Genomic DNA, 27324 nt, shown 5'->3' on the forward strand with positions numbered 1-27324 from the left:
TGGTAATGTTTAATTTGTATATATACATACATAATTTATGTATTTCTTCTCACACTCTAGAAAATGCTCTACAATTTGTAATGTTACACACAGTCTTCGCATGGAGGCATGGGAAACTACAGATAAGCGGCAAGGCAGCCAGGACAGGTGCCAACAATTGACCATTGTCTGTGGTGCTGTATTTGGATTTTTGGACAAGTCCATGAATACGTTTTTATACACGTGTGATAAAACCAGGATACCTGGAGAAAACCGATGCTAATCATTTTACACAGTTCTGTCTATTCAATCCTTTTGTTGAGCATCTTTTGATATCTATCCTCAACATGTATTTTGTGGGTTCAGATGTTTTTTTTATTTCCAATTTTTTCCTTCACTTTCAATTCACTATCAATTACATTTCTTGTGATTGCATTATTTTAAGTGGTGAAATCCATTTCATTAATTTAAAAGGTATTTAAATGTGTTACTTAGAGTTTGTCCAAAATCAGATACATCCTAACATAAATATTTGACGTTTATCATCTTTAACTGTACCTTTAATTAGCTTTGTTCTCTATTTGGTTATGTTGAAGTGGATCTTGCCTGGATGGTCTGCTTATGTTGAATTTGTTGAAGGTAAAGATGTCTCCAACAGTCTCAATTCCATGAGACGTACATCAACCTCATTCCTAATTTCACCATCTTAACTATTCCACGTTCATTTTTCTTTGAAGGTGTTCATTGTTTTCACGTCTTTCTTGACTGCAAACTCGAGTAACATTTCATTCCACACTCAAATGTCAAACCTAGCAAAATCATCTAGTCATACCTGCACTTTTTACCGACTTCTTCATTAAAGTCCCCCATTCCGATGCTTTATTGCATTTCCCCCGCAGTTTTCATAAATGTGGAAACAAATCTTCAAAATAAATAGAGATATTGCTAATTATGTTCGTAAGTACATTAACTCAATGAGGAAATTTCACAAAAGGCACGTTGAATAACACATATAAATCACCAAAAAATACAATAATGGTTAATATTGTTTAAAACGAATATTTTTTCTTTTATTATATAAGCCTAAGCGTATATGCTAATTGGTAGACTATACAAAAGCCCAAGCCTCATATTGCTATTTAGCCTATTTAGCCCTTATTGTGCTGTACCGAGGCATGTATAAATGCATCTTTGATGCTACAGCCTCCGACTGAAGATGGCTCTGAATAATGTATTCATTGGCACTCTCTACCGCTTCAAATTCCGGCCTTGCATTATGCATAACGAATGCCGCTGAGAATTCTGCTGCTGACAATTTTATTGTATTTTCATGCAAAGAAGTTGATTTTCAACCTTAAATATTAACCATTATACTCTACAATGCATTAAATATGTATACAATACATCACAGAAATGTTCATGTTTGGCCCTTTTAAGATATTTCATGCCAAGCGGTTCATTGGCAGAAATCTGATTTCCTTATAAAATCATACAAGAAGGGACATCTTAACTGTGCTTAATTCTCATCTCGATTAAAAATAAATGTATATCCATGTGTGAAAAAAGAAAATGGAAATAAAAATGTTTAAATGAGGCTCCTTCAGCTTAATAAAAATTACAAAAAATCTAGTCAAAAGTTATTATTTATTAATTGTGCTGTGCATAGGATCCCACATGCAAATCCTTTTCAATGTATTCAGCTGTAAATTGATATGCAAGCAGTTTTTAATTAGATTTCAGATTGCCCCAGAAGACACCTAAATGAAAGAGTTAAAAGCTGCACAAGGCACTTTAATAAACTGTTATCCCTGCTGGAATTAAGTGGTGCTAAGGAAAGCGATTCTTGGCCTTAGGCGCTGTTGATGGCAGCGAGCGGGTGTGATTGCCTCGGAGCCCTGTTCACCCCCCACAAAGCACCATGGCGTCCGTCAGCTGGGCCACGCTAACAGGAAAATGGGAAATGATGGTGGCCAATACGAATGTCCATGTTTGTGATGGGGAGCGACTGACCTGAATAACCAGGTACCTTTGAGGATCTCGAGCCATTTTGGAGAACTCCACAGCCAGCTCCTTGAATCGTGGACGGCTCTCCGCATCAATCATCCAGCCTGAGTGCAGAAAAGTTGTCAACATAAGCACAATCGAGATTGCACCCGTAAAATGAATGTGCTGTGCGTTAAAAATAACATCAAATCAATTGTTCCTTTTCGAGGGCTTTTGAATAAGTTTAAAGCCTGTACGAAATAAAATGTATTCGATATAACTTTAAATGTCAAGACTTGAGATCGTGGTTTGTCGTTTAATGTATATTTGTCAATAATAATATGCCGATGTTACACTTTACTGGTATGGGACGTGGATATAAATTATAAGCAATATAAATAATTCTCATGAAAAAAGTGTACTTTATAACTATTGCACAATTTTGCAGTGTTGTGCTGAATGGGTGCCACATTGCTATGCAGGTTTTTGGTGACCACACCGGGCAACCGAGAAACATATGCTCAACATGGAATAACCTGCTGATGACATTCAGCAAAATTTAAATCCATTCAAGGTCTACCACCTTAAACAAAGGCATTTTAACTGCTGGAATAAGTGTTATTATTCAGATTTTGAAAAATATCCCTTATTTTGTATGGTTCATAGATGATTTCTTATTGTAGTTTTTAGAACACGTCCAGGAGAGCTTTGACTTTACAAACAGCCACAATTATTCTGTAGTATTCGAACAAAAAAAACGAATGGCTTGTAAACATTTGCTCTTGCTAAACAAATGAAGTTTAGCACTTGCAATTTTGGATGTGAAAGAAGACAGTAAATGTTTATGACAATGCACTTTGCAGAATTTCATATAGCTAGGGTGAAACAAGCTTCCATATGGCATGCCTTGCAAAGAAATGGACATTCTACCAATACCTAAGTTACTAAAATCACAACGTACAAGCCAATGTTCAAGATCTACATGTGTAACCATTGTGCTATCAGTATATCTGAAGAGTACAATGCACATTTAAACACCACCAAGGTGCAATGATAAAAAAACAGATTTGTCAAGGACAAGAATAGGGTGCAATGCTCTATTGCCAAGCAACAGCAGTGCAAACACAAGTCTTAGCGATGCACTGAGGTTTAAAGTCATCCCCTTTGTGTTTGGGCTGCTATAGAGTTTCCACACATAATAACTTAGAATCACACAGTGCTCTTTTTTTCACAAGCCCTGCTGTGAACTTTATTGAACTGCAGATAACATTTGCTGAGATGCCGCCTAAAATGAGTTTTAGAAGGTAATGCGTGCATTTATAATTTATTCTATATGTGGCCTCGGAGCTATGGCTACAAACTAGGGATCACATGTTTTAAAATCCTCCAATAAATGCTTTTTAGAGGCACGCACATTAAATGTACTGTAGCAGGTGGAAATAATGCACCACATAATTACAAAGTGAGCTGTTAAGCAATTAATTCTAGAAAAAAATAATTAAAAGTTAGGTAATGAAGCACAGACTAAATAAAGCACTTGTACAATTGTTGTTAACCAGAGACAATGGGTTTAAACCCATTAACTTCCCTTTTAAAAAATGACTTAATTTTACAAGTAATTGCCGATATTAAACTGTGACAAATACTGCAGGCTTAACTGGATACCAATTACATATCAGTCAGTTTAACACGTCGGCTTTTGAGACGAATATCATCCATAAGAGGTTTTTTTTGGGTTAGATCGCGTAAATATATAAATGTGTCGTTAAACCCACCACCACCCGACACAGCCAACTAGTAAGGGTTGTCACGTAAACAGAACGTGCCAAATCTGAGTACTGAGATCGTACGTGCTTAAACATTCTGCTATCAGTATATCCGAGTACTCAGATTGTAAATGTGAGAACTCAGATTGTAAATGTGAGAACTCAGATTGAAAAATGTTGTGGCTTGGCTCTTCAACACAACATTGTGCTGTACTAGTTACGAATGGGCATGTTCTGTTTATGTGACTACCCTTACTAGCTGGCTGTGTCGGGTGGTGGTGGGTTTAATGACACATATTTACACGATCTAACCCAAAAAAACACCTCTTATGAATTACACATCAGTGTTGTTTTTTTTAAGTATGTTCTTAAAGTGCTTTCACACTTACTGTATGTGTCAGTCAACGACATGGGAAGTTGTCGTTGTTAACGACATGGTATGGATACAAATGGGGATGATATACCAATGAGGATGAAACTGAATGGTAAGAGCGATGAGTGTCTACGGTATCGATTTGTATGTTATAGCATTGATATTCTCCTGCAAGTGTTATTTCAATCATGCTCAACTTTAAGGGGGATGCTGTTGGATGTTTAAAGGGGGCAATGGTTGCATAAAGTTCTTTACGAGGCCATGTGTGTCCAGCTTCATAGTTCGTGTAATCTATCGACGCTTAAAGTGACTTATTTAAACACATTAAATGACTACACAAACGGCCAGTATAACAAAACCAATTGCTACATTTACAAACATTTAAAGGACCACAATCGCAGCTCAAAGGCATATCATCATTATACAATATTGAAAGAAAAAAAATACTTTTATAAACACAGTGTGTGTGTGTGTGTGTATACAATCTCAATAACTCCGGTGTATATGCGAGTGTGGTTGTGTTTAAATGCAGCAGTGTATGTGTGTGATTGCTATAGCTTTAAGCATGTGGCATGTATCTGTAACAAGACAAGTGTCTCACACAGGTTGTGTTTTGCAGACACGCGTGCGCACACACACGTGTGAAAACGCACATTTCACCATGATCATGTAGACGTCGATGGTGCAGATGGGCGGCTGGGGCAGCCGTTCTCCCTTCTCCAAGAGCTCAGGGATATCCCTGGCTGGAATACCTTCGTAAGGCTTCCCTCCAAAGGTCATCAACTCCCAAATGGTCACTCCTGGAATTAATAAAATTACGTTGAAAAACCTGCTACTACTCCATTTTTACATGACAAACTGATAACAACAGGGTTAACAGACTGAAATGAGATGGATTGATAAATATTTATACTGTATATACAGGTATCTCAGAATTTACTCCGATGAGTTGTAACATTGCACACATTCAACATTTGGGAACCGTCATCTTAATAATGTTGGTTTCATTTCTTGAATAGATTTGTTAAAATGTTTTTAAAAAAACAACAAAATCCATCAAGCTGCTCTGCAAGCAGTGATGATTCCGCTATGGCAATGTGCACTTATACAGATTTTCAAACAAGTGCCTTTGCGATAATAATTGAGTAATTTTAGCCCATTTACAAAAGTGGATTACACATATTGAAATTAATTTCTATTCTTTATTATCCAAAAAATAAATAGATGTGCATGTATTTTAACAAAGACGTATTTAAAATGTTCTATACGAAGTTTAGTTGCAACATTGGAACACTAAAGAAAAACATAAACAAAACATCTCAAAGATAAGAATGCAAGAAATGCTAAAAAGTTATATAACTCCAGCTTGTAGGAGTGTTCCAATGCAATTATGTATATGTTTTACTGGATTTTCAATAAGACAACAACTAAAATTCTTGAACACATGGTATGTTCAAACTATGTATAAATGTGCTCTAATTGTAAACTTTAATGTAGGTGAAATTATTTTAGATGTATTATATATACGTAGTTTAAACAACATAGGAAAAGTAAAAATGTGTACCATAGCTCCACACATCACTTTGGTGGGTAAAGGTGCGGTATTGAATGGACTCCAGGGCCAGCCACTTGATGGGCATCTGAAGACAGCAGAATTTGTCAATAACATGTAACATGAAATATATTAGACATCCGCTTATCGATACATACTCCAGAATATGATATCACGCATAGATTTAGTGAGTCTATTGATGTAAAGGCTCTGATATTACGTAAAATAACCTAACATTTACAACCCCCAATCATTCAAACTCATTTTCAAAATTCAAAATATGAATCTGCTGTAAATGCTACATGCCAATGTCGAAGAAGAGTGCTTATTGCTCACATTTTTTCTATTATAGTCATTGTATGCTAAGTTGTTAAGAGCAGGTTTTGTAACATATACGTTTCATTTAGTGTTTTAATAAGCATTCCTAAGTATCCCCAAAAGCATCTCTTACAGTAACTATTGATGGTAGAAGAAAATACGTAAACACAGGTGGCCATTTAGCTTCATAAGACTCCACTGAAACCAACAGTGGAATTAAAGTGATTCCAGATGATGACTATTCTCCCATTTTCCCCATGTCATAAAACCATTACACATTCAAACAGTAATTAACACTAAGGAACTGCAAGGTGAAATAAGGTTACGCTGAGATGCCGTAGAGGTTACCCATCTGTGTACAGCAGTTCTTGTGTCTGAATTTAAAGGGTTAAGTCAATAATTGCGCCAGAAGGCAGGTAATAATTCACAAGAGGTTAGACCAGGACACAATGCTATGGGTGAATATACATGCTCAGGTGAATTGTGTGCGATCCCTTACTCACAAGCTTGCAATAAAAATAAGGCCTGTTTGGAGATGCACGTTAGGAAGGGTATCTCAATACCAGAATTTAAACACCAGAAGACTCTCTAAATATGTCTGAGATACAAAAATAAAATGCACGGGAAGAGTATAAGCAGAAATGTCACGAATGTACTCTGACCAATTAAGAATTTGGGAATAAAAAAAACACAGGCAGACCACATAATTGTATCTGAGACACCTTGTGACTCCAGTCTGTGGTCACTGCATAAATCAGACAGGTAAAGAAAGGCTAAAGGTAAAGGTCAGCCTACAGCCTTTGTGGATTTGGCATGTGATTTAAATCACTTTGACCATCTCCAATTGCCACCATATGCAACATTAACTTCAGTGGCTTATTTTTACGTGTCCTGCGCGCTTTTTCTTTACGTCAATTAAATTTTGCATACATTGCCTTTCATGCATTGCGCAACCACAGCTCGGGAGCTCTTCGAGGGAATCATCATCGGGAGCTCTGAAACACTAGGCTTCCGTTCTTGAAATGGTTTCCTACAATGGGGACTTGTGCAGAGAGCTGAGGTTCCACACCCTCCGTACACCAAGACACCTACTCTGAGAAGTGTGCAAAGATTGTAGCTACGAACAAAAAAAAGGTTAAAACAGGAACATGAAATACTCTCACCTGAAGACGGTCGCTTGTGTTGCGATCGAAACGTCGTGATCTATTAATGTTCTATCTACGTGACTTTACCGAAAGAACCAAAGAGTATGGATTCCTGCAGTCACGAAAGCTTCAAATCAAGATTAAATACTCCTAAAATGTTTTGCCTTCTTGATGTTGTGCTTATTTATTTTGTGATCTTCACAGTGTGCTTATGATCAGTGTAATACACAGGTATGTAACTTTGTTAATGGTATATCCTTTAAAAACCAAAGTGCCTTGAAAATAAACGAAATAACAGATGAGTATTATGTGTGTGTGGTGGAAAAGGTGAGTGTCTGGTTGATTTTGTATATTGATTGTTGAGTTTTTAATATGCATTGTGTGTAGTTTAATAGATGTAGAGTTTTGGGGAAAAGACTGATGCTTATGTTGCTTCTAGTTTGTAGATTTGTTGTATTTTCTGTGTCTGGCATGTTGAGTGCATTGGCCGTGTATACCTGCTGAGGGAACAGACTCTCCCTACAATGCAAATTTAGCTGGTTCAAATCCATGTACTATTTTGAAATATGTTTCAATATATTATTAAACGTCAAATAAAGTTTAATATATACTGTTACAAAATCATTCAAAGTAGTATTCTGAAGCAAAAGCTGCAGTAAACCATTTTTGTAAGGCTATGTCTTGGATAAATATTCATATACGTGAATTAAATCCCTGTAGTATTGTGGAACACTCAAGACACTAACTATGAGCATTGTTTGGGTCAATGCCAGTGGGGGTCACAAATACAGATTTATATGACCATACCGGACGGATTCGCTTCAGAAGCTAATCCGTCTTCAGCCTGGATAGTACTTGCATGGGCAACCACCATGCATCAAATAGGTGTTGTAGGGTGCTTTAGAGCTGTTTTCAGCAAAGGCAGAGTAGAAAAATCTACTATTGCACTGACAAAGCGCTCTATGTGTACACCAAGTCATGGACATACCTTGCCACCATCTGCGTGGTACTCAATCTCATTGATGTCAAGTAGCCGTGCCAAGCCAAAGTCTGTGATCTTCACGTGTTGAGGGGTCCTCACTAGCACGTTGCGTGCTGCCAGGTCCCGATGCACCAAACGTTGTTCCTCCAGGTACATCATGCCCTGAGAGGGAGCAGGTACAGATCAGACAAGACAACCTTTGGGATTTAAAGGTAATCGATTAAGTAGACACACAGAGGGAGGTGGTTTAACTCAGAAGTAGAGAAAGCCCTTGTGGTTAGACATGTTTTTTTGTTTAATGGTTTGCTCAAGAATGCTTACCATTCACACGGAAGTTGTAATCCACAGATAATGTTGATAAAGTGGCGTTGTATAAGCTTTAAAAAAGCATTAAGTTACTTGTATTTTACATAACCAAAAGGTATTTGCAGCATTGTGAGAGTTGATTAATGTTTGAAAAGGCAACTACTTTAGATATCTGAATAAAGCATCTGAAGATATATGATCAGATCTTAAAGAGTCCTAAAATAAAGACACATACGTAATACTCACATACCAGGGAAAGAATATCCAATGTGTACTCTGACTCGGCCACGTAAAAATAATTAATAATAATGACAATTTCGTACATTTGGCAGGGTGGCATTCTTTTCGCACTAGGCTATTACGAAAACGTTCTATTTCATTGACGAATATCATCTGCAAGTAGGGAATGATGTTGTTATGTGGTTTTACTAAAATAGGTATTTTTCAAAACTTGGCAATTTTGAACAGTGACGCAGACACATATCATCATCTGTTCTTCCTCAAATAACACTACGGGATCTGTGAAGTCTATTGTGAAGCAGATGATGTTTATATTTTATGCGCCTGCAGTATTAACCGGGGCAGCCGCTAGATTTGAACCACAAACTCACTGCTACGAGCGACAAACACTCTGCCATCACCACCCTACATTTTGACTATAACGTCAACAACAGATTTGGCTGCGATTTTTTCTTTGGTGATTTCTGTAAAATATTGAATGGAAACCATGATGGATTCCTTAAACGATCTTATTTAACGTTCCAAAGATCCAATGGATGTTCTTCGGGTTGCCATTGATAATATTTGACCGCAGTTGCGACATATTTTTCAGGAAAATAATGGTGTTGTGAGATGTATTCGAAAAAAATCTTACGTAAGAAATTCGCCGCATAGTTTTCCTTTGGATCCTTTAAGATTTTAAATGTAAGCTCTTTAATCTGAGACAAGATATATCAACCCTTGTCTGTGCATCATGCATATAACAAGACACCTATTGACTATGCGTGCTGTTGCCATGAATCTCAGTGCAATATAGTAGTTGTGCAAATTGCCAAAAGCAGACAATCAATACTAAATCCACCATAGCTTTGACAGTTTAAAAATGAAAATCATAATTTTACATAGTTGCCTGTTACAGCAGTAGACATGAAATATGAAATAGGCACAGAAAAGCGTTTTTGTAATCACCCCAATGTGACACGCTTAGTCGAACACACATAGGTGTGCAATAAGCTATTGCGTGACAGAGTAGTGTCAGTCAATCTGTCAGAACAGATTGCATCCTAAAATAACACAACACACACACACACATCAAGTAAACATCAAAGATCTCCCGTATAGCCTGATCAGACTGTTGAGGCAAGTGCTGTTTGCGAGAATCTATGAAGACCGACACGGTGCACGAGGGGGTGGGTGACCAGCACCACGCCCGTCCGCATTTGTCTCCCTCGTTGTGATGTTAATACACTACACTAAACCTAGGGGAGGCCCAGGACCGGCTCAGCGGGAATCGAACTCGGGTCACTGGGTTCGTAGTGTAGCGCGCTAACAGCTACATTACCGCTCCCCACAACGAAGACAAGATCCTCCGTAAAGCCTTAACAGACTGTTGGGGCAGTGCTATGTGTAGTGTTTGTATGTCCACAGACAGCTCATAACGCCCCACACATCAGCAGTGTATTGAATAGCGATTTACATTCATATGCACATGGGGTGGTCAAACGTTCTTGACGACGATAAATCACGTAATCATTACACTCCGATACAAATTTTATAATACTTGTTTTTTTAGCAAAACAAAAATGAAAGTATATGCTTTGCAGTCGGATATACATAAATTACAAAGACAGTAACGATGCGAGCGAAACCATTTTTCATATTCAGTATACTACACTCTTTATAAGTGTTATACAAATATACAGTCGAAGAAAAAACACACATTTAGAGACACTGTACGTATAGAGTTACAATGACTTTAACGTGACTTTAACCAAATATCCCGAGGAAAAAATCGTAATGTCACTGCAGTTCAGCTCAGTGTACAGGTCACTGCGCCACTGACCTAAGAATGGTTTTCTGCGAATAAAATAATTGGAAACATAACAGGCAATATGGCCAGCATTCACAAGAATAGCTGTAATACAATGTGCTATTTAACAATGACAAATGTGTGTATATGAACAGAAATATAGGGGCTTTAAGGTCAAAAACATGAGGTACAAATGGCACTTACATTTACACTGCGTTTGGAGTGCATTCTATAGGTGCATTAATTTTAGTAAAATGTACATTCTGGAGGGCACAGCTAGGAGGTTTAAACGGTTGTAGAAAATGAAATCCATATTTAAATTTAACAAAGGTGATACGAAATCCAGGCATGTAATACATGAATATACACAAATAATAGTCGTGAAGAAGTCTTGCTAGAAGTGTGCACATTAAATGAGCATTGAAACATACACTTTTTTATTTGTTTTATTTATTAAAAAGGAGTGCCAACCAAAACGTTTAGTTGAGATTGAAATTCACAAAACGTTTAAATATTTTAGCAGCCATTTTAAAAGTGGCAACATTTTAATTGGCTATTATTCTCACTCGATGATAAAAAAAACCTGCGCAAATTAAGCAATCAAATGTATAATGCATTCAAATTCCACTTGCCTGTCACAACCTACAGTGACAACATATCACGAAATCTGCATGTGACAACTACATTTAAACTTGTAAATTGCTCAATGAAAACATTGTGCTTCTTCTAGGAGCAGTCTTTAATGTTTTTCTCCAAAATCATAAGATTAAACAACATTATTTATTTATTATTGAAGCATATTCTTTGGGTCTTTCGGTAAAGCCACGCAGATAGAAAAAATAATAAAAATATCACGACGTTTTGATCGCAACTCAAGCAATCGTGATCAGGTAAAACAATTGCGAGAGAGCTGCTGAGGCAGGATGTTATAAAGGTTTCAGATGGGTGTAGGCCAAGGGTCATAAGCGAAGTGGGCGGGGCTAGTGATGAAATTTTCATGTAAATGTAAGATTGGGAAAATCGGAGTCACCTTCACAACGACGAAGCTGTGGAGGTGGCCATTGTATTGTGAGAGGTTAGCATGTCAATGTAAGATCGTAGAGTCAATGCCACATCGAGGAAAACGAGCAACGGTGGCTGTGTTAGTGAGACATTTTACCTGTTAATGTAAAGACATTAAACCTGTTAATATAACACAAGAGAGTCGAAAATAACTACTAAAAGCGGCAGGTAGGATGGAAATATCACAGCCAGTTATGACTTAAACTGGTGTCAGGTACAGGAACTTTGGGAAACAAAGATACTACATCGAAACTGACAAGCAACTCACCTGGAGATCGTGAGAAGTCCTTAATTAACGATACCAAGTGAGCTGAGTTAAGTACAGCTGAGGTGGTCTTACCAGTGAATGGTTGTAAGGTCTCCGACAGAAATCGGGCCATCTCTATTTTTTTTGTTGAGAAAGCTCAAAGCGCTCATCCTTACTGATTGTTCATAGGTGTCTTAACTTTTTTGAGGATTGCTGCGATTTCTGATCTTGCCACGTCTGCAGGAATGTTTGCCAAACACTTAAGGGCTGCGTCGACCTGGGCAATGATATCATCAACTGGGATGTGTTTAGGGGTGACTGCGAAATTCAACCCTTGAGCTAGAACCGATTTTAGGCTGTTGGAAATTGGGCTGTTACTCTGATTGATAACAATCTTGACACCATCTAACTTTTTAACGTATGGATCTGGCCTCAGCAGCTCTCCCGCTATTTTTTCACCTGATGAAGATTGCTTGTGTTGAGATCGAAAGGTCGTAATATTTTTATTATTATTTTCTATCTACATGGCTTTACCGAAAGACCCAAGAATATGAATTCCTGCAGTCACGAAAGCTTTAAGTCAAGATTATTGAAGCAATTGATAGAATGACAATTGTCATCGTTAATTGTAGAAAATGTAATTCTGTTCATTCTCTGTTAACTGTAAGTAACCACATTTATAGTTGCAATCGTTTTATTTCCTAACACAGCATCAAATCAGTTTAACACGTAGGCTTTCACGACCAATATTATTCATAATAAACGTTGTTGGGTTAGATCGCGTTATTTATAAATGTCTCGTAACCCTCCACCACCCGACACGGCCAATCAGTAAAAAAATGTCACATTGACAAAAGACAAATAGTTCACTACTTTAGCCCACCGGTGTGTTGAAGAGTGAATCCACAACATTTGCAAATATACATGAAGTGATGAAAATATATCAGTTAAAACGGATTTTATAACCTTTTGAACGTTATTGTTCTTTACTGTACACTGATATTTACTGTTTTAGACGCTGAAATCTTCTTCCTTGAAAATAAACCTCATAGGGTCCAATTCACGTCGCTACTTTGGCTGGCATTCTGCCACTGTAAATGTAAATTATATTGAATACTCAGCTTCAAAGGAAAAAAGTAATGCAACATGTCTAAATACTAATCCTGATATAAATGTCATTTACAACCTGATACCCACACCTCCGATTATCACGGTTAGCTATGCATGGTGTGAAAGAAGTTCAACATATGTACATATGTCACGGACATCCGAGTGCAGTTGGAAGGTAAACTTACGGAAGGTGCAAGGTCGACAATTCGATGCTCCAGATAATCATTGGAGCCAGATTCACAACTTGCAATAACCTTACAGTGGCAGGTGAGTCCGAACTAGAAACACCGTAGGGTGTGCACACTCTTTCTGTATAAATCTTTTTTAATGCAAGGACGAGCTAAATGGAGCAATTTTAATGGAGCCAGCTAAACAAAAGATGCCACTTTTGTTGGTGGTACGTAAAAAATAATCAGAGGCAGGCTCTGTGTAATATTAATTGCGGTTTTCGCTGTCGGATTTACTTACGGTGGGTCACTCCTTGAAATGGCCCCAATTTCTCTGTTGAGTGCTCGGCCAATAAAATTCCTGAAGGTTTCATCCCCCACAATCTAATTAAGGCTGCCATCTCGGTGCGCCAAAGTGTCACCATGTGTAAAATGGGTGGTAAAAGTTCAAATGAATGCATTCACTTATTTGCAAACTTATTAAACAATGCACAGCTTATTTACTAACCAAAAGACTCAAATACGACACTTAACTATTGTTTAAAATGTTTCTATGCATAGTTTTTAATCTCTATCTTGCATAATGATGCATCTTACGTGTGATTATACAATATATGCCGTATCCTCTTTTGTGAAGAGATATATTTCCATTCATTATATGTATGAAGGATGCGGCTTTTAAAAACATTATATGTATTTGTCATCCAAAATGCCAAAGGAATCCAATGCAATTATAGAAAATGGGGATAGATATCTTACAGTTCTTGATAAATTTACCCACTATCCTCATATTTTGTTCAACTTTCTTCACTCTCTTTACACTGAAAAATAATTACAACTATAGCAGGCTCTGAGGGCAGAATTTTTTTTGTCGCATTTAGAATCTCGTTAAATGACAGGATAGTGTATGTTAATTCTATTTTATATTGGCTGATATGATATTTAAAACAAAGTGGGGACAACAAGGCAGATATAAGGAGGAAGTGAAAAGGTGCAGGGTGAGAATGAGAGGGCAAGTGTTGTGCATATTCAAAGGCCATGCTGATGTCAATGAATGCCGGTCTAAAGAATTGGCCGTGAGACCCAGTTTCAAATATAATTTCAGGTGTTTGTGATTGATGCACTTGCATCTATTTGCTAGATATGTACTTTTAAGTCGGATAGCTCTTGTATCGGTGTTGGGAGTCTGTCGCCAAATGTGCATAAATTATTGTAATTGGTGATGTCACCTTTGAGACACAACCATTTCCCCAAACTCTAATGAGTTGCATTGCTGTGGAGAAATTTAATTCGCTCAGTATTTGTTTCATATTATTTTATATAATTAAGGAGACAGCATGTTGAGATTATATTTTTTTACAGAAAAATCTTAAAAACTATCAGTTTACTTATTTCACAATTCCAATTGTAAATAATGTGCAATTTTCAAATTAAGGCTTTGATAGGTGCACACAATTCCTTATAATAATGACGATTATGGTGCAGATATGGTGATTGTCTTCAACATACACTTTATAATAGATAATGTGCTTTAAAAATTCCCCATAATAAATTACTGGCTGGCAGCAGAACCCAAACCATCTATTCTGGGACAATTGGCACATTGGCAAATAAGCAGAGCACCAGCCTACACAGCCACAATATTGCATTCGTTCAAGTGTAAATAAAACTCTGAATCTGCAAACTTGGATGACTTATATGACCCATAATAGAAACACATTGTAATTTGGAAAAGACAATTATAATAAAATCACAATAGGTATATCATTTTCGTATCGCCGTTATTTAATATCCCTTTATGTTTTCCCATCTTACATATGTCAAATAAAATGCTCCAGAAGTAATGTAAAACATACCTTACATCTTACATGCATTATTTTAAACAACTATTCACACTATGAGACATCTCCTTTACCAGTGGCAAAATATAGTAATAGGTTTTTACCCTTTCAACTGGTACAAAAACTGACACCTTTATACAAGGCATCATGTTTGCAATAACCACAACACAAGCAGTAAAAATTCAAACAAAAAGAAACAACTCTGATAATTATATGCACTGTCCTTGAAGTTGATTGGTCCACACCCGAGACAGCTTTTCTTAGAGCCTAGTCTACATTGGTGTTGGACCAGATGACGCCAAAAGGCACCAATGGAGACTAGGCTCTAAGAAAAGTTGTCTCGGGTGTGGACCAATCAACTTCAAGGACAGTGCATATCATTATCATTATCAGAGTTGTTTCTTTTTGTTTGCCTTTTGACTGCTTGTGTTGTGGTTATTGCAAACATGATGCCTTGTATAAAGGTGTCAGTTTTGTACCAGTTGAAAGGGTAAAAACCTATAACTATTCACACGTTTTACCTTTATATAATTTTGACAATTTAGTTCAACGCATTGTAGAAAAACAAAACCCCCATCAATGTGAAGGTTAATGTTAAACACAAAGCTATTCTGCAGCCAAGCTTACGAAGCCAGCATATGCCCAGGCACTCAACCCATTGAGAAGAAACCACCACGAGCACAAAATGCATCTCTTTAATGTCTTTGGCACTGACTTATCCATGAATCATTAATAGGAACACCGGTCTGCAACAACATTGCATTTCTGAGGCCACGGTGTTACGAAGAACAACACTCCACCACGGGTTTGCCCGGAGCCATTCAACAGACACACTGAAGACGTATCCACCTGTTTATGAACAGAAATACGAGCCGGCAGATTCCACACGCATTTTATTCAAATGCGCTATGGAATGAATCCTCTTACTCATGCTAGCACCTCGCCAGCACAAATATCGTGCACGTTATAAATCAGAATTATTATTACGGCAGAAGATAACACCGTTCTGCTTGATTAAAGGAATTATATTCGATTTCAGGTGAATGCTTTAGTATAATATACGGTTAAATGCCTAAGGAAAAAACCATGGAACAAATTACTTGGTGATGTTGCGTTGGCAGTGGTGCACAAGGACACATAACAAAAAACTCAAGACATTTGTCAATAATACTGCCTTAAAAGGAAAAATAAATAATAGATGATGCTTCAGGCAATACATTTCTTTATAGCCGATAATAGGCCAGTGAGCCAGAGTGGATAATAGTTTTAGAATGCACTTTACACAATCCACAAGCCTGATGGTGAAATGTAAAAACATCCTCATAATGTTACTAACTACAAAAAACACTAATATTTAATAACACAGAATGCCTTTCATAACGTGAAAAGCCTAATTTATCACTGTTTTCTCAATTATTCAAGGGCTTTACCTTGGGAATACAGCCACTAAAGATCTATGGTGGAGGACGGATGAGCTGAAGCCACATAGACAACACACACAGCCAAATGCTAATCATCTCGAGCTGGTGTTAAGAAAATACAAATGTCACGTCCAGAAAATTAAATGTTAAAAGTCCTCTGAAATGACAAGCTGCATCTAGCTTAGATACACAAGGCCAAATAGTGGGCAGAGAGGTGAGTGCTGTACATGCACAGCTCCCAATCAAATCACTAACCCCAAAATCTAACCCGAGCATCGAGCTATATTTATAAAGCTGTGTATGATCCTAGGCTGAAACAAAGTTACCAAGAGCAAGCTCTCTCTTCTGTGTAAACGCTTTGTTATTAAGAACTGGTCGAAATGTGTAATTTAACGTATCAATATCACAGTACTGAACAGCAATGTTAAAAATAAAATAACACAAAATTGGATTCAGTGGTACAGTTTAAACAAATGTGATAGAAATAAATACATGCTTACAAAATATATTTACCAATTATTAAGAAATAAATGTACCTTACGTCGAAGGCAGTTGTGTCAATGTGTATAATAAATAACAATCTGATTAGTATGGTATTAAACTCTAATAGTGCTAATATATACTATGCTTACATAGAGCCAGCATAAGTTGTGAATTATTTGAAAAAAAAATCCTTGAGATTGAGAGTAAATCAAATAAATATGGTCCTTCCATGTGAAAATGTCATGAACACTAATGTACATTTTTAATTTAAATGAAGTTGTACTATTATTATAATAGGGATGAATATTTGTTGCAATTGGATGGTTAAGATCACGCACAATTGTGACACCAAATGCATTTTTTTTACAAAATTAGTAAGACTTTATACCTAACCTTTGTGAAGCTTGACTATCACACATATAAGCAGCTTCAAATAGTGAAAACCTCTTGGTATGTGAAGGCTTCATCATCTCATGTGATTACATTTATTGGTCAATAAGGCAGCATGTGATTTAGCAGTGGATAGGAAATGTAAATTACAATGTTTGAGACAATATCACAAACTCAACACTATAAAAAAAACTCCAAACATTTTTTATCTTGTGACTTAATTCCCTATATATGTATCTTATATAACTTCTTCATTGGGTCCACAGCCAGTGATAACAAGTTTTATTGCATTGGACCTGTCTCCGAGGGCTGTAACCGACCTTGTCACATCCAAACAAGCAACTGACGTACACGAGCGCACATCAAACCTTGGGAGTTGAGCATGCAGCGAGTTTCAAATCAACAATTGCATCGATGCCAAAAAACATCTGGCCAATGGCCCACGAGTACCTTGGCAATCTGTACGGCCCAGTTGAGCAACAGCTGGGAGCCAATGTGCTCCTTGTGCTCCCGTGTATACTCCAGCAGGCAACCGAGTGGCATTAACTGGGTCACAAGCTGCACGCTCGGAGTCAGGCAGATGCCCAGCAGCCGCACGAGATGTGGGTGGCTCACACTCGCCATGATGTAGGCCTCCTGCCGTCCAAACACACGCACGGAAGAGCAGCAACTTTTAATACACGTTGGCGAAGATGTGTGATGCTGCCACTGGTTCAATGGTTCGCACACCAGTCCGATCCCCGGTTCAAATGTAATGAGTAGACCAGAGTCAAATAGGAGGTTGCATGTGGTGTGATAAAGCATGCGCAACTCCAACCTCTTCCAAAATGTCTGGCCAGGATGGAAGATTAGGCCAATATGGCTCTCTACTAGGGCTGAACGATTAATCAATTTCAAATCGAATTCGCAATTTGAAACAATGCGATTAGCGAGAGGGAGAGAGAGACAATCGGAGTGAGACAGAAAAGCCGAGAGAGAGCAACGGACGGAGTGAGACGGAGACGCCGAGAGAGCGAGACAGTTGAAGCAGAGACAGGCGAAGCAGAGAGGAGAGTCGGGGAGAGAGAGACAGAGAGAGAGAGGGAGGGAACGGAGCGAGCGAGGCCAGCGGAGCGGTTGTGGAATGTAAAGAGTTTTGTCATAAAAGGTGACGACGAAAATAAAAAGTTGTCCGCGTAAAGTTCAGCACTACACATGTATTGGCAATGATGAAGTTGAAAGCACCTATAATGGTGATGACAATGATGTAAATAAGAAATTAATATAATTGACAATCATAAAGCTGAAGATGCTTACACTATGATGACGATAATAATATACGTATGCAATTGATGTATTGATTAAGTTCACAAAACTGCACTTTAAAATCAATTGTAACAGTGGATGCAATACAACGCAGAAATATATATACAGTATACAAACACAGCTTTGATACCAATGGGGATAGTTGACAACAAAAGGGAATTCATTCAAATGTTAGTTGGATGCCACCAACATGAACATTAATTGAGACCAAATAAAAGTAACACTTTTAGAGAAACTCATTAAACATGCTAAACTCCTCAAAGTAATTCTGTGCAGTTCTCAAATGTAGCCATGGCACCCATTCGCAATACAATTTATCTTGTGTACAATGTCCCCATGAGATATTTTCATGCACCCAAGTTAGCATCCTTTGATATTTTTATCTATAATTGTCCAAAAGTGTGACACCAAGACTTGATGTTGATGGTCCCTGAATTGATATTTACACCTTTCACTGGCATATGCAGCCAATAATAAGCCAAAGTATCACATATTTTAGAGTGATATATAAAGGATGTTGAGTACCGATATTAAGCAATGTGGTTGCAAATACAATCCTCGTTTGGCATGCGTGAACACTGGCCACGTAACAACCTTCATATCTTTAGTCGTTTAATTGCATTGTCTACTTTATATGTAAGACAAACATGCTTAATGAACTCTTGCAAAACCTTTATTAGAAACCAATTAAACACGAGCGCAGCATATAATATATTGGACATTATATTATATATGTATATAAATACCTGATGTCATAGTGTTGACAAATGTTTTATGTCCTTTTTTACTTACTTTTCAGAACATCACTATGTCTGTCCCTGACCTAAAAATAAAATCTAAGGCACCCTCATAAGATAAAATGACAGGACAGTGGCAGACAAGATTCAAGTTGGGGACAACATGTTCAGGCATTCACCCTCTTTTTTATTCTCAGGAAAATATTAATACATTTATAATGTTGATAGGTACTTTATTTTGAAATGCGACAAGAAAACTAGTTGATGAAGAATATTTGACATTATGTGGCAGAAATGCACGACCTGGTGCATCTCTGTGGGAGTCAATGTCAGTGGCAAGTGAAAAATGACTGTACATCTGACATTGCGGTGTGTTATGGACTGATCAGGAAGTGCAATATAGTAAATGCTATCACTTGATGCCTCATGGCTTAAAAAAAAACCTATGTTAGAATGGTTTTCCATTCCAAATGCTTAGATTTTTAAAATTGAGAAATATTTTACTGTTCATTTAAATGTATAAAGACCTGTAAGAAGATTTTTAATTGTACAGGGTGTTTCAAATAGATGGACCCGATTTGAAATTGCTATAACTCTGCAACCACGAACCGCCCATGAATGAAACTCTTACCACTTGAAAGGGCGGGGCATAGCGTTTCAAATGATTACCGCTAGATGCCTCTCCCAGCGCACAAAAAGCCCCTAGCCTCAGTCATTCGCAAGATGGCGACCCCGCAACACAAGGCGTTTTGTGTTCTGCAGTTTAGCAAGACTGAATCCGTAATTGCGGAGCAGCGTGCGTTTCATCATACTCTGCGACTTTTTCTTGTGGGGATACGTCAAAGACCGTGTTTTTGTGCCACCATTAGTGACTAATCTGGAAGACTTCAAAAACAGAATCACGGCAGCGGTGACTTCAGTGTGATATACAGTAGGGTGGGTAGAATAATACATAGTTTAATATTACAATGTATAAGGTATAGGATGGTGTATAGTAATACAGTATATAATTTAATGTTGGGTTTGTCTATGGCAGTATATAGTACGGTGTAGACCCGTGTGATGTAAGAGAATAAAGTTTAGCTGGAAGCATATTATATTTTTTGCGACATAGAATTGTAATGTATTACTTACCGTTAGTAGCTCAGCTTATTGGAGAGTATATTAAGTATACTGATGATACTATGTAGTTTATATTTTAGTTGTTTACGTGGTGGTTTAGTTACTGCAGCTACAGACTATTAACATTCCTTCCCTTTATTAATGCTTCCCCTATCCCCTCCCTTTGATGCTGCTAATCCTGCATAATGCACGGGCAAAACATGACTTTAAACCCCCCACAAACCTCCTACGCATTTCACAAGTAGTACTAATCGCATATCTGCTTTTTCAATAAATATGCTAAAATTCCTCTTGATATGCAAATTATTTTGTCAAGGCGCTCTTCCTCCTCCCTCCCAGCTTTAATAGACACTCCAAGCCTGGGGTGTTTCATTCAGACTCTGTCTTCTCGACAGACCTGTTCTTAACCTGAGGACGGCTGCTTGCGTTGTGGCCGAAACGTCGTGAGAATGATTTTATAATGTTTTATTTTTATTTTTTTATTATTTCCGTTTTACGTGACTTTACCGAAAGAACCAAGAAGATGACTTTGAGAGGTGTTTGGGACGAATTCAACTATCGTCTCGATGTTGTCCGTACAGCAGGTGGAGGGCACATAGAGCATTTATAAAAATGGTTAGTAATACTTGATAACTCATTAAATCGTTTGTAACTTTTTGTGTAATTGTAACATGTTGCCATCGTGAAATATACTGCTTTGAAATTGGGTCGATCTGTTTTGAACACTCTGTTAGTCATGGTGCATGAAATTAATTTACCGCAGTTTCAAATATCGGTATCTTCCCCAATGAAGTTATTTTAAAAATAATATTTTGTATATATAATATTTTAATTATGCAATCATTATTGCATAATTATAGTCATGAACAATTTAATAAACAAAACAAATCTGTGTGATAAATAGTCAAAGTTATAAACATAAATGAAAAAGTAAAGAGAAGTAAATATAAGAAAAGAAACAACATGCCACTTTTTTAAAATGGGAAGTAATATTACTTATGTTTTGCAAAAGCATTTATTTACATGGTTTTCTTACATAATAAACGAAAGCTTTCAGTTAAATCACTGCAGTTTGTTACATTTTGTGCAATATAAGTTGCAATCCCTCCCTCTACTCACTCAAGGTGGAATTAGTTTCCAATACAATATATTAACATTGTAATAGGAAACAATTATATTGGGTGTTTTTTTTGTAAACACATGCTGAAGAGCCAAACAGTATAGAAAGATGTTTTATTGTGGAATCTTCACAATTGGCATCTAGTCTCTGCCTTAGCTCAAACATTTGTATGAAGGCAATATTTTTCCCATGTTCTGTTGGCTGTAAATGAACACACATTTCATTGACCTGTCCATTTTGGCATTCTCTTTACACATGCTATCACGAGTACAAATGAAGCTCCATACTTCATAACTCCGATTAGCATGGTTGGCTATGCATGGTGCGAAAAAAGTTCTACATACAGAACTAATTTACAAATTAAATAATCGGTACATGAACCTCTTCTTCACGTGAACTTTTTAACTTGACAGGCTGCTGAAAACATTCTCAAACAAAGCAGAACCCATGGTTGGCTACCGCCTTACATCCAAAATCTCCTTGTTGGCTTTTGGGGATGTAGCCTCTCTGAGCACCTTGATGGCCACAGGGATCTTTACGTCCTCACCCTCTGGAGTCCAGATTCCCTAAAGAAACACAACACGATCATTGACAGGAGTGACACACATATATAGTGCATTTATATTCATCAAACTGGCCAAGTTTTCTCCATTATTGTTTCATTTAAAGGTGTGAACACATTTACGTCCACACTAGATATATATAGGGCCAACTTTTACTTTTTGAACAAAATTATTGACAAAAGAAAATTATACTTTGGCAAAATCTGGCTTTGTTATGACTTTACAGGCAATTCCTCCCTGACTCATTGAGTAGATAATTGAACCTAAACATCCCACTGAACCATTATATAATGAGCAGAAACATGAAGATGTATTGCTTTTAAAAATTCAACATTGTTTTTGAAAAATCTAAATTTTATAGCTTGTTGCAATTTATGTAGTTATTATATGAACAACAATAATCAAGAAAATGTGTTACACAAGAAACCAGAATAGCTGATTTAGCATGTGATGGCCAAGCAATGGAACTCCAGGACACAATAAAGCAGCCAGTATCTTTTGTGTGAGAATCACCAGACCAAGAAGTTGACTCTACCAAAGGTAACCTGCCAAGCCTAAACCATGCCCTGTGCCTGTTGTTCATAATAAGTGGTGCTCAACGAAGCTTAGATGGGAGTGTGTTTTCTCTTTACGCTCTGCCATGGTCCACGCTGCAGACACAAACATGACTTAAAACACAGTCATTCACTGAGGGTTATAAATGACTGTCACTTGGTAGGTATTCTGCATCCTAAGAAAAGCCACTGACGTTAAAATGTGCACAATGTACTCAATGTAAATGTTCTAAAGTTATTTATAAGCTTTTACAGCATGGACATCCATCAAGTCTGGTCCATATTTCAAAAGATAATGACTCAGGGCTTTTGGGACACGTAGCAGAAAATTGTGCATTGTTAGTCTATGAAAGATTGTGGACAGGGTTTTTAGAAGCAGTCACAAGTGTGGAAAGTTATTCTTGAAAAATAAATATACATTGACTCAAAGTCATTGCACCAACATGGATAATCAGGATCTTTGAGTTTATAGTGTGTAAGTTTTCTGGACGTACTGATACAAGTTTTGAATCTACGTAATTATATGTACATGCTGCTGAACTAATTACAAATATCTCCATTAGAATAAATACCACATTACTGCTGACACCAACGATTGATACATAGATATTTAATTTTGCACTTGACATTAACCACTTGTGAAGGTGGAGCAGTAATGCAAGTAGTTAGCATGCTGCATGTGAACCCTGTGACCCGAGTTCCATTCCCAGCCACAGCTTAAATCATTGGTGATGGTGAATGACAACGACACTGATCCTGGGCCTCGCCTTCACCAACCCGCACTCACGACAGCATGAAGACAACAGTATAAGGAACATTTTACCTGGCAATTGGCAATAACGATACAAGCATGATTATCCGGTGGTGGAGATGTACATCCCCCCCCCCCCCCCCCCATTAATTATAGCGAACATAAAAATGGCCAGATGACTTGATGATGTGACCATGGTGTAAAAAGACATAAAAACAACCAAAAATGTTTATCACTTCAGACCACATGGAGTGCACAGGGGCAGATTTTTCTGAATCCCTGATTTTTGTGTTTAGTTTGTTGTCCTTTCTCCACACCTCCGATTAGCACGGTTGGCTATGTCCGGTGCCAAAAAACATTAAACATACATAGATATATCCCAGAACGTCGTTAAAGTGTCCCATCTCTCTCTGCATATTTCCGGAGCTAGTCTCTTGACAGCAAAACTACCGTTGACTCCCGCAAATAGTGATCATTTCAGTGACACCAAAAAGGACCGATGAGCTGATTTGACTACTGACTGAGAATTAAACTTGCAGGCTTCTGAATACAGTTATTGATAAAAGGACGCAGATTTTAAAGCAGCGTTCTGGCTCCAAATCCTTTCTATGGAGCTTCACTTAGGTTTTGCCATCACCTGCTTTGCTACACACACCTTGTGCACAGTGCCGAAGGCCCCGGAGCCAAGCATCTTGCCCTTCCTGAGTTCCGTCTCTTTGAGGATACGCAGCTGGGCCTGGTTGGGTGCTGCCCCGCTTGGAGTCAGGGGTTCCACGAGCTGTAGGAGAACAGGGGAGGGGGAGGGCAGGCAGAACACCACCGCTGGCATTGATGAGTCGTGGCTGTTGGGGATAACCTGGGTTATCTTTATAAGGCGTATACTGCACAGTCCAAAAAAACACGTTTATTTGGTGACACTGCATTGGCAGTTGTGCGCAAGCACATGTAACAAAGAAAGGAACATCAATGATACTGCCTAAAAAGAAAATATGTGATTGGGGATGCTTTAGACAATTACTTTTATTTGTATAGCACATCGTGGTTCATAATGTGGATATAAAAATTCTGATTATAATTGCGCATAATTTTGTTTAAAAGTATAAGGACAACATTAGTCTACCTTTATTTAGTAAATATATTCCATGTAAAGTATTAATCTGGTTTAAAATGTATAGATCGTGAGTTTGGCGTACAGTGTACGTGATTATTTTTCTTTCAAAGAACTGCAATTTTTAGTTGCTCCTGTGCACAAGTCATACTGCCAGAAAGAGTAGAAATTGTTCAATTGTACAAAATCGAGACTAATCACATCAAACAAGTCTATCTAAAAGTGGTAAATGGTCAAAGCGAGCAATGTGAAAAGTTGGGAGACACAACACTCTGAGTGGTAGGTCAACAAGGAGACAATTCACATGGAGAGATGAAGGCAAGCGAGTAACACAAGTAGGTCAACAGACATATGCAGTAATGTGAGAGACTTCAGAAATGCACTGACTATGGAAGTGTAGTAACATTGAATAAGTCACTGTAGCACGTGGCGCTGGGAGATTGGTAGACAATGAAATTAGGAGTAGCAGCCTTTTCTACCAGTTGGACCCGTGGGCCAAACCCGGAGCCTTCTGGGGGATCCAGAAGGGTGCGTGGCCGAGGGCAGAGCCTGACCACGCTATGGAGAATAAAAGGCGAGCTCCCTCACAGTCGGGGCTGCTGCCATTGGGAATGGAACTCGTCATGCTGCTGTCGTTGTGGTCTTCGCCTCTTCAAGTTGTGGGTCTGGAAGCATGTTGGCTGTCCCGACCCGGTATGGAGTTATCCCCTATGGCTGTGAGAGCCGGAATAAACAAGAGGGATAACGCCTCCTACTCGTGTCTCTGATTTAGTACACTACAGAAGTACCAGTAGCACGGGTGGACAGGCAACAGAGCAATGATGAGATAGACGAGGCAAGAGATGAGTAGGGCCTGGGTCGTCAAAAAGATTTGATCAGTCCATCAAAAGTTTTTGGCTTTGACACGACAACACCTGCACAACAACGGCTAAGCCTACGTGTTAAACGAACAGCTGAGATGTGGAAGCAGTTCTTCCATCCTTGGGTGAACCAGTGTTTTTTTTGTAGGATGTTGGGAAAGTTATTGCATGCTAAACGATAAATGGGAACCATGTCACATGGAGGTGTGCAGTTTCCGAGTTACAAGAGGAATCGCTTGGAATGAGGTTGGAAATCGAATCTAGCAGGATGTTCGCCTAATACCATACATGTGTATCTTAATCTTCACTTGCATATCCCCAGTGTTGCTGTGATCAGGACAATTATTTTCTTGTCAAGGAGCATAAACCATCAAGCAAACTCAGGCCATCCTTGCAGCGGCTTTTGTCTAGCCATCGAACAAAGACGGTCACCGCATCAGATGCGCTTCTGCGGTCGTCTTGAATGATCTTCCTTCTGATATTTGAAAGCTACTGGAGCTATGCACGTTTAAATTATCTAGATTGTAAAAACTAATTTCTTTAGAACTGCTTTTGTTGTCCTTCCCTGTTCCTCCGATTATCATGGTTGGCCACATAAGGTGCGAAAGAAGTTCAACAAACATGCATACAATCACATACTACCAACTGGAGAACCTGGACAACCGGTGGTATTATAGGAGCTGGCAGTAAACAGGGCCATGTAAGCTGCCGACTCGCACGTTACCTTTAATAGTACATGTTAGACTAAGAACTGATTGTGCAATCTAATACATTAACAAATAGTTTACACGTTTTTACTTCTGTAATATTCAGAGATTTTAACAAAAAAAGGTCAGTGAAAGTTAAGAAAATATTGTACAAATATATATTTAATTATATTGTAAACCGCATGGCCATATAATTATTGTTATAATTTAATATGTACTTTATGAAGTCATTTGATCATAAACATTTTTAAATCAATCCTCACTTTGTAAATGTAACATATGCTCGGAAGAAATGTGTTTTCACACATGTCCCATTCAGCGAAAATAAAATCACACTGACTCCATGTGCTTGAGCACGCACTGTGATAAGATGAACATTTTCATGCATAAACCGATAACAAGCTGAGTTGCTACTCTGATGCAGCATTTATATGCTGAGATATATCCTATTAAAAGTAAAATTATTTAAAGCCTCAGTCTATCTACAACTTACGATGAAGCGATTAACTAATTGAGTGAAAAAAGGTATCCATTAAACGTACGCTCCTTTCCACAAATACTGTGAATCCTTCTACCCTTGTTAAACTAGAGACACCCACTCTTCAATACATACATTTTTATATAAAGTGGTGGAAATGTGCATTGTTGCTCTACACATGAGTCACATCTGGCATTATAATGTAATCGTTTGGGCTGAGTCACCAAGCCCAGTAATACATCGAATGAATGAGCAACCAAAGAAGCCACTGACAAATAGATTATGTTACTTAGAAACCGGTGGAAACCTATATTCTATGGGTCTTTCGGTAAAGTCACGTAGATAGGTTCAAATTAATACAAATCAAATAAACAAAGAACTACGTTGTTTAGATCACAACAGAAGCGATCGCAAACGTCGTAGTTTTTTGTATATTTTATTTTTATTAATTTGAACCTATCTACGTGACTTTACCGAAAGACCCAAAGAATATGAATTCCTGCAGTCACGAAAGCTTTAAGTCGGTGGAAATCTATTGAGATACTACACATATATATTGCAACGCAGACTTATAAACAACTGATAGTATTTTCTTCATAACTTAAATGTAATTGTCAATTTGTCAATGCTGGCTTTTGTACTGGGACACATTGATGCGTGACTTTTTAAAGGAACACCGCACGTTTTGAAGTTCACGTGGCAATGCAATCTGTGCACCACGAATGTTTCGTAGCATTGCGAGTTGGACTTAATGCACTTAGAAAGTTTAACCAAGATGAATCAGAAGGTATGCGGTTGGATACGTATGGGGCGAAAGAAGTTCAACATACATAAATACATATACACACAAGTATCAACAGGTACA

The 27324-nt window shown here is 37.8% G+C and overlaps 1 protein-coding gene across 4 annotated transcripts in view; it reads right to left on the reverse strand.

Annotated features, from left to right (window-relative positions):
• The window catches only part of LOC133345361 (receptor tyrosine-protein kinase erbB-4-like), a 211687-nt gene that overhangs the window by 14363 nt on the left and 170000 nt on the right, over window positions 1–27324 (reverse strand). For all 4 annotated transcript variants that reach the window (XM_061556054.1, XM_061556052.1, XM_061556053.1 and 1 more), the window contains 7 exons: window positions 23962–24084; window positions 21906–22004; window positions 17605–17790; window positions 8105–8260; window positions 5666–5741; window positions 4755–4901; window positions 1990–2087 (listed from right to left, as the gene is read on the reverse strand). In XM_061556054.1, the coding sequence (XP_061412038.1) occupies window positions 1990–2087; window positions 4755–4901; window positions 5666–5741; window positions 8105–8260; window positions 17605–17790; window positions 21906–22004; window positions 23962–24084 (885 nt within the window). The remainder of the gene's footprint in view (window positions 1–1989; window positions 2088–4754; window positions 4902–5665; window positions 5742–8104; window positions 8261–17604; window positions 17791–21905; window positions 22005–23961; window positions 24085–27324) is intronic.

Source organism: Lethenteron reissneri, chromosome 21, assembly GCF_015708825.2.
Source record: "Lethenteron reissneri isolate LAM-NWPU_2019-01 chromosome 21, ASM1570882v1, whole genome shotgun sequence".
Lineage (NCBI taxonomy): Eukaryota > Metazoa > Chordata > Hyperoartia > Petromyzontiformes > Petromyzontidae > Lethenteron > Lethenteron reissneri.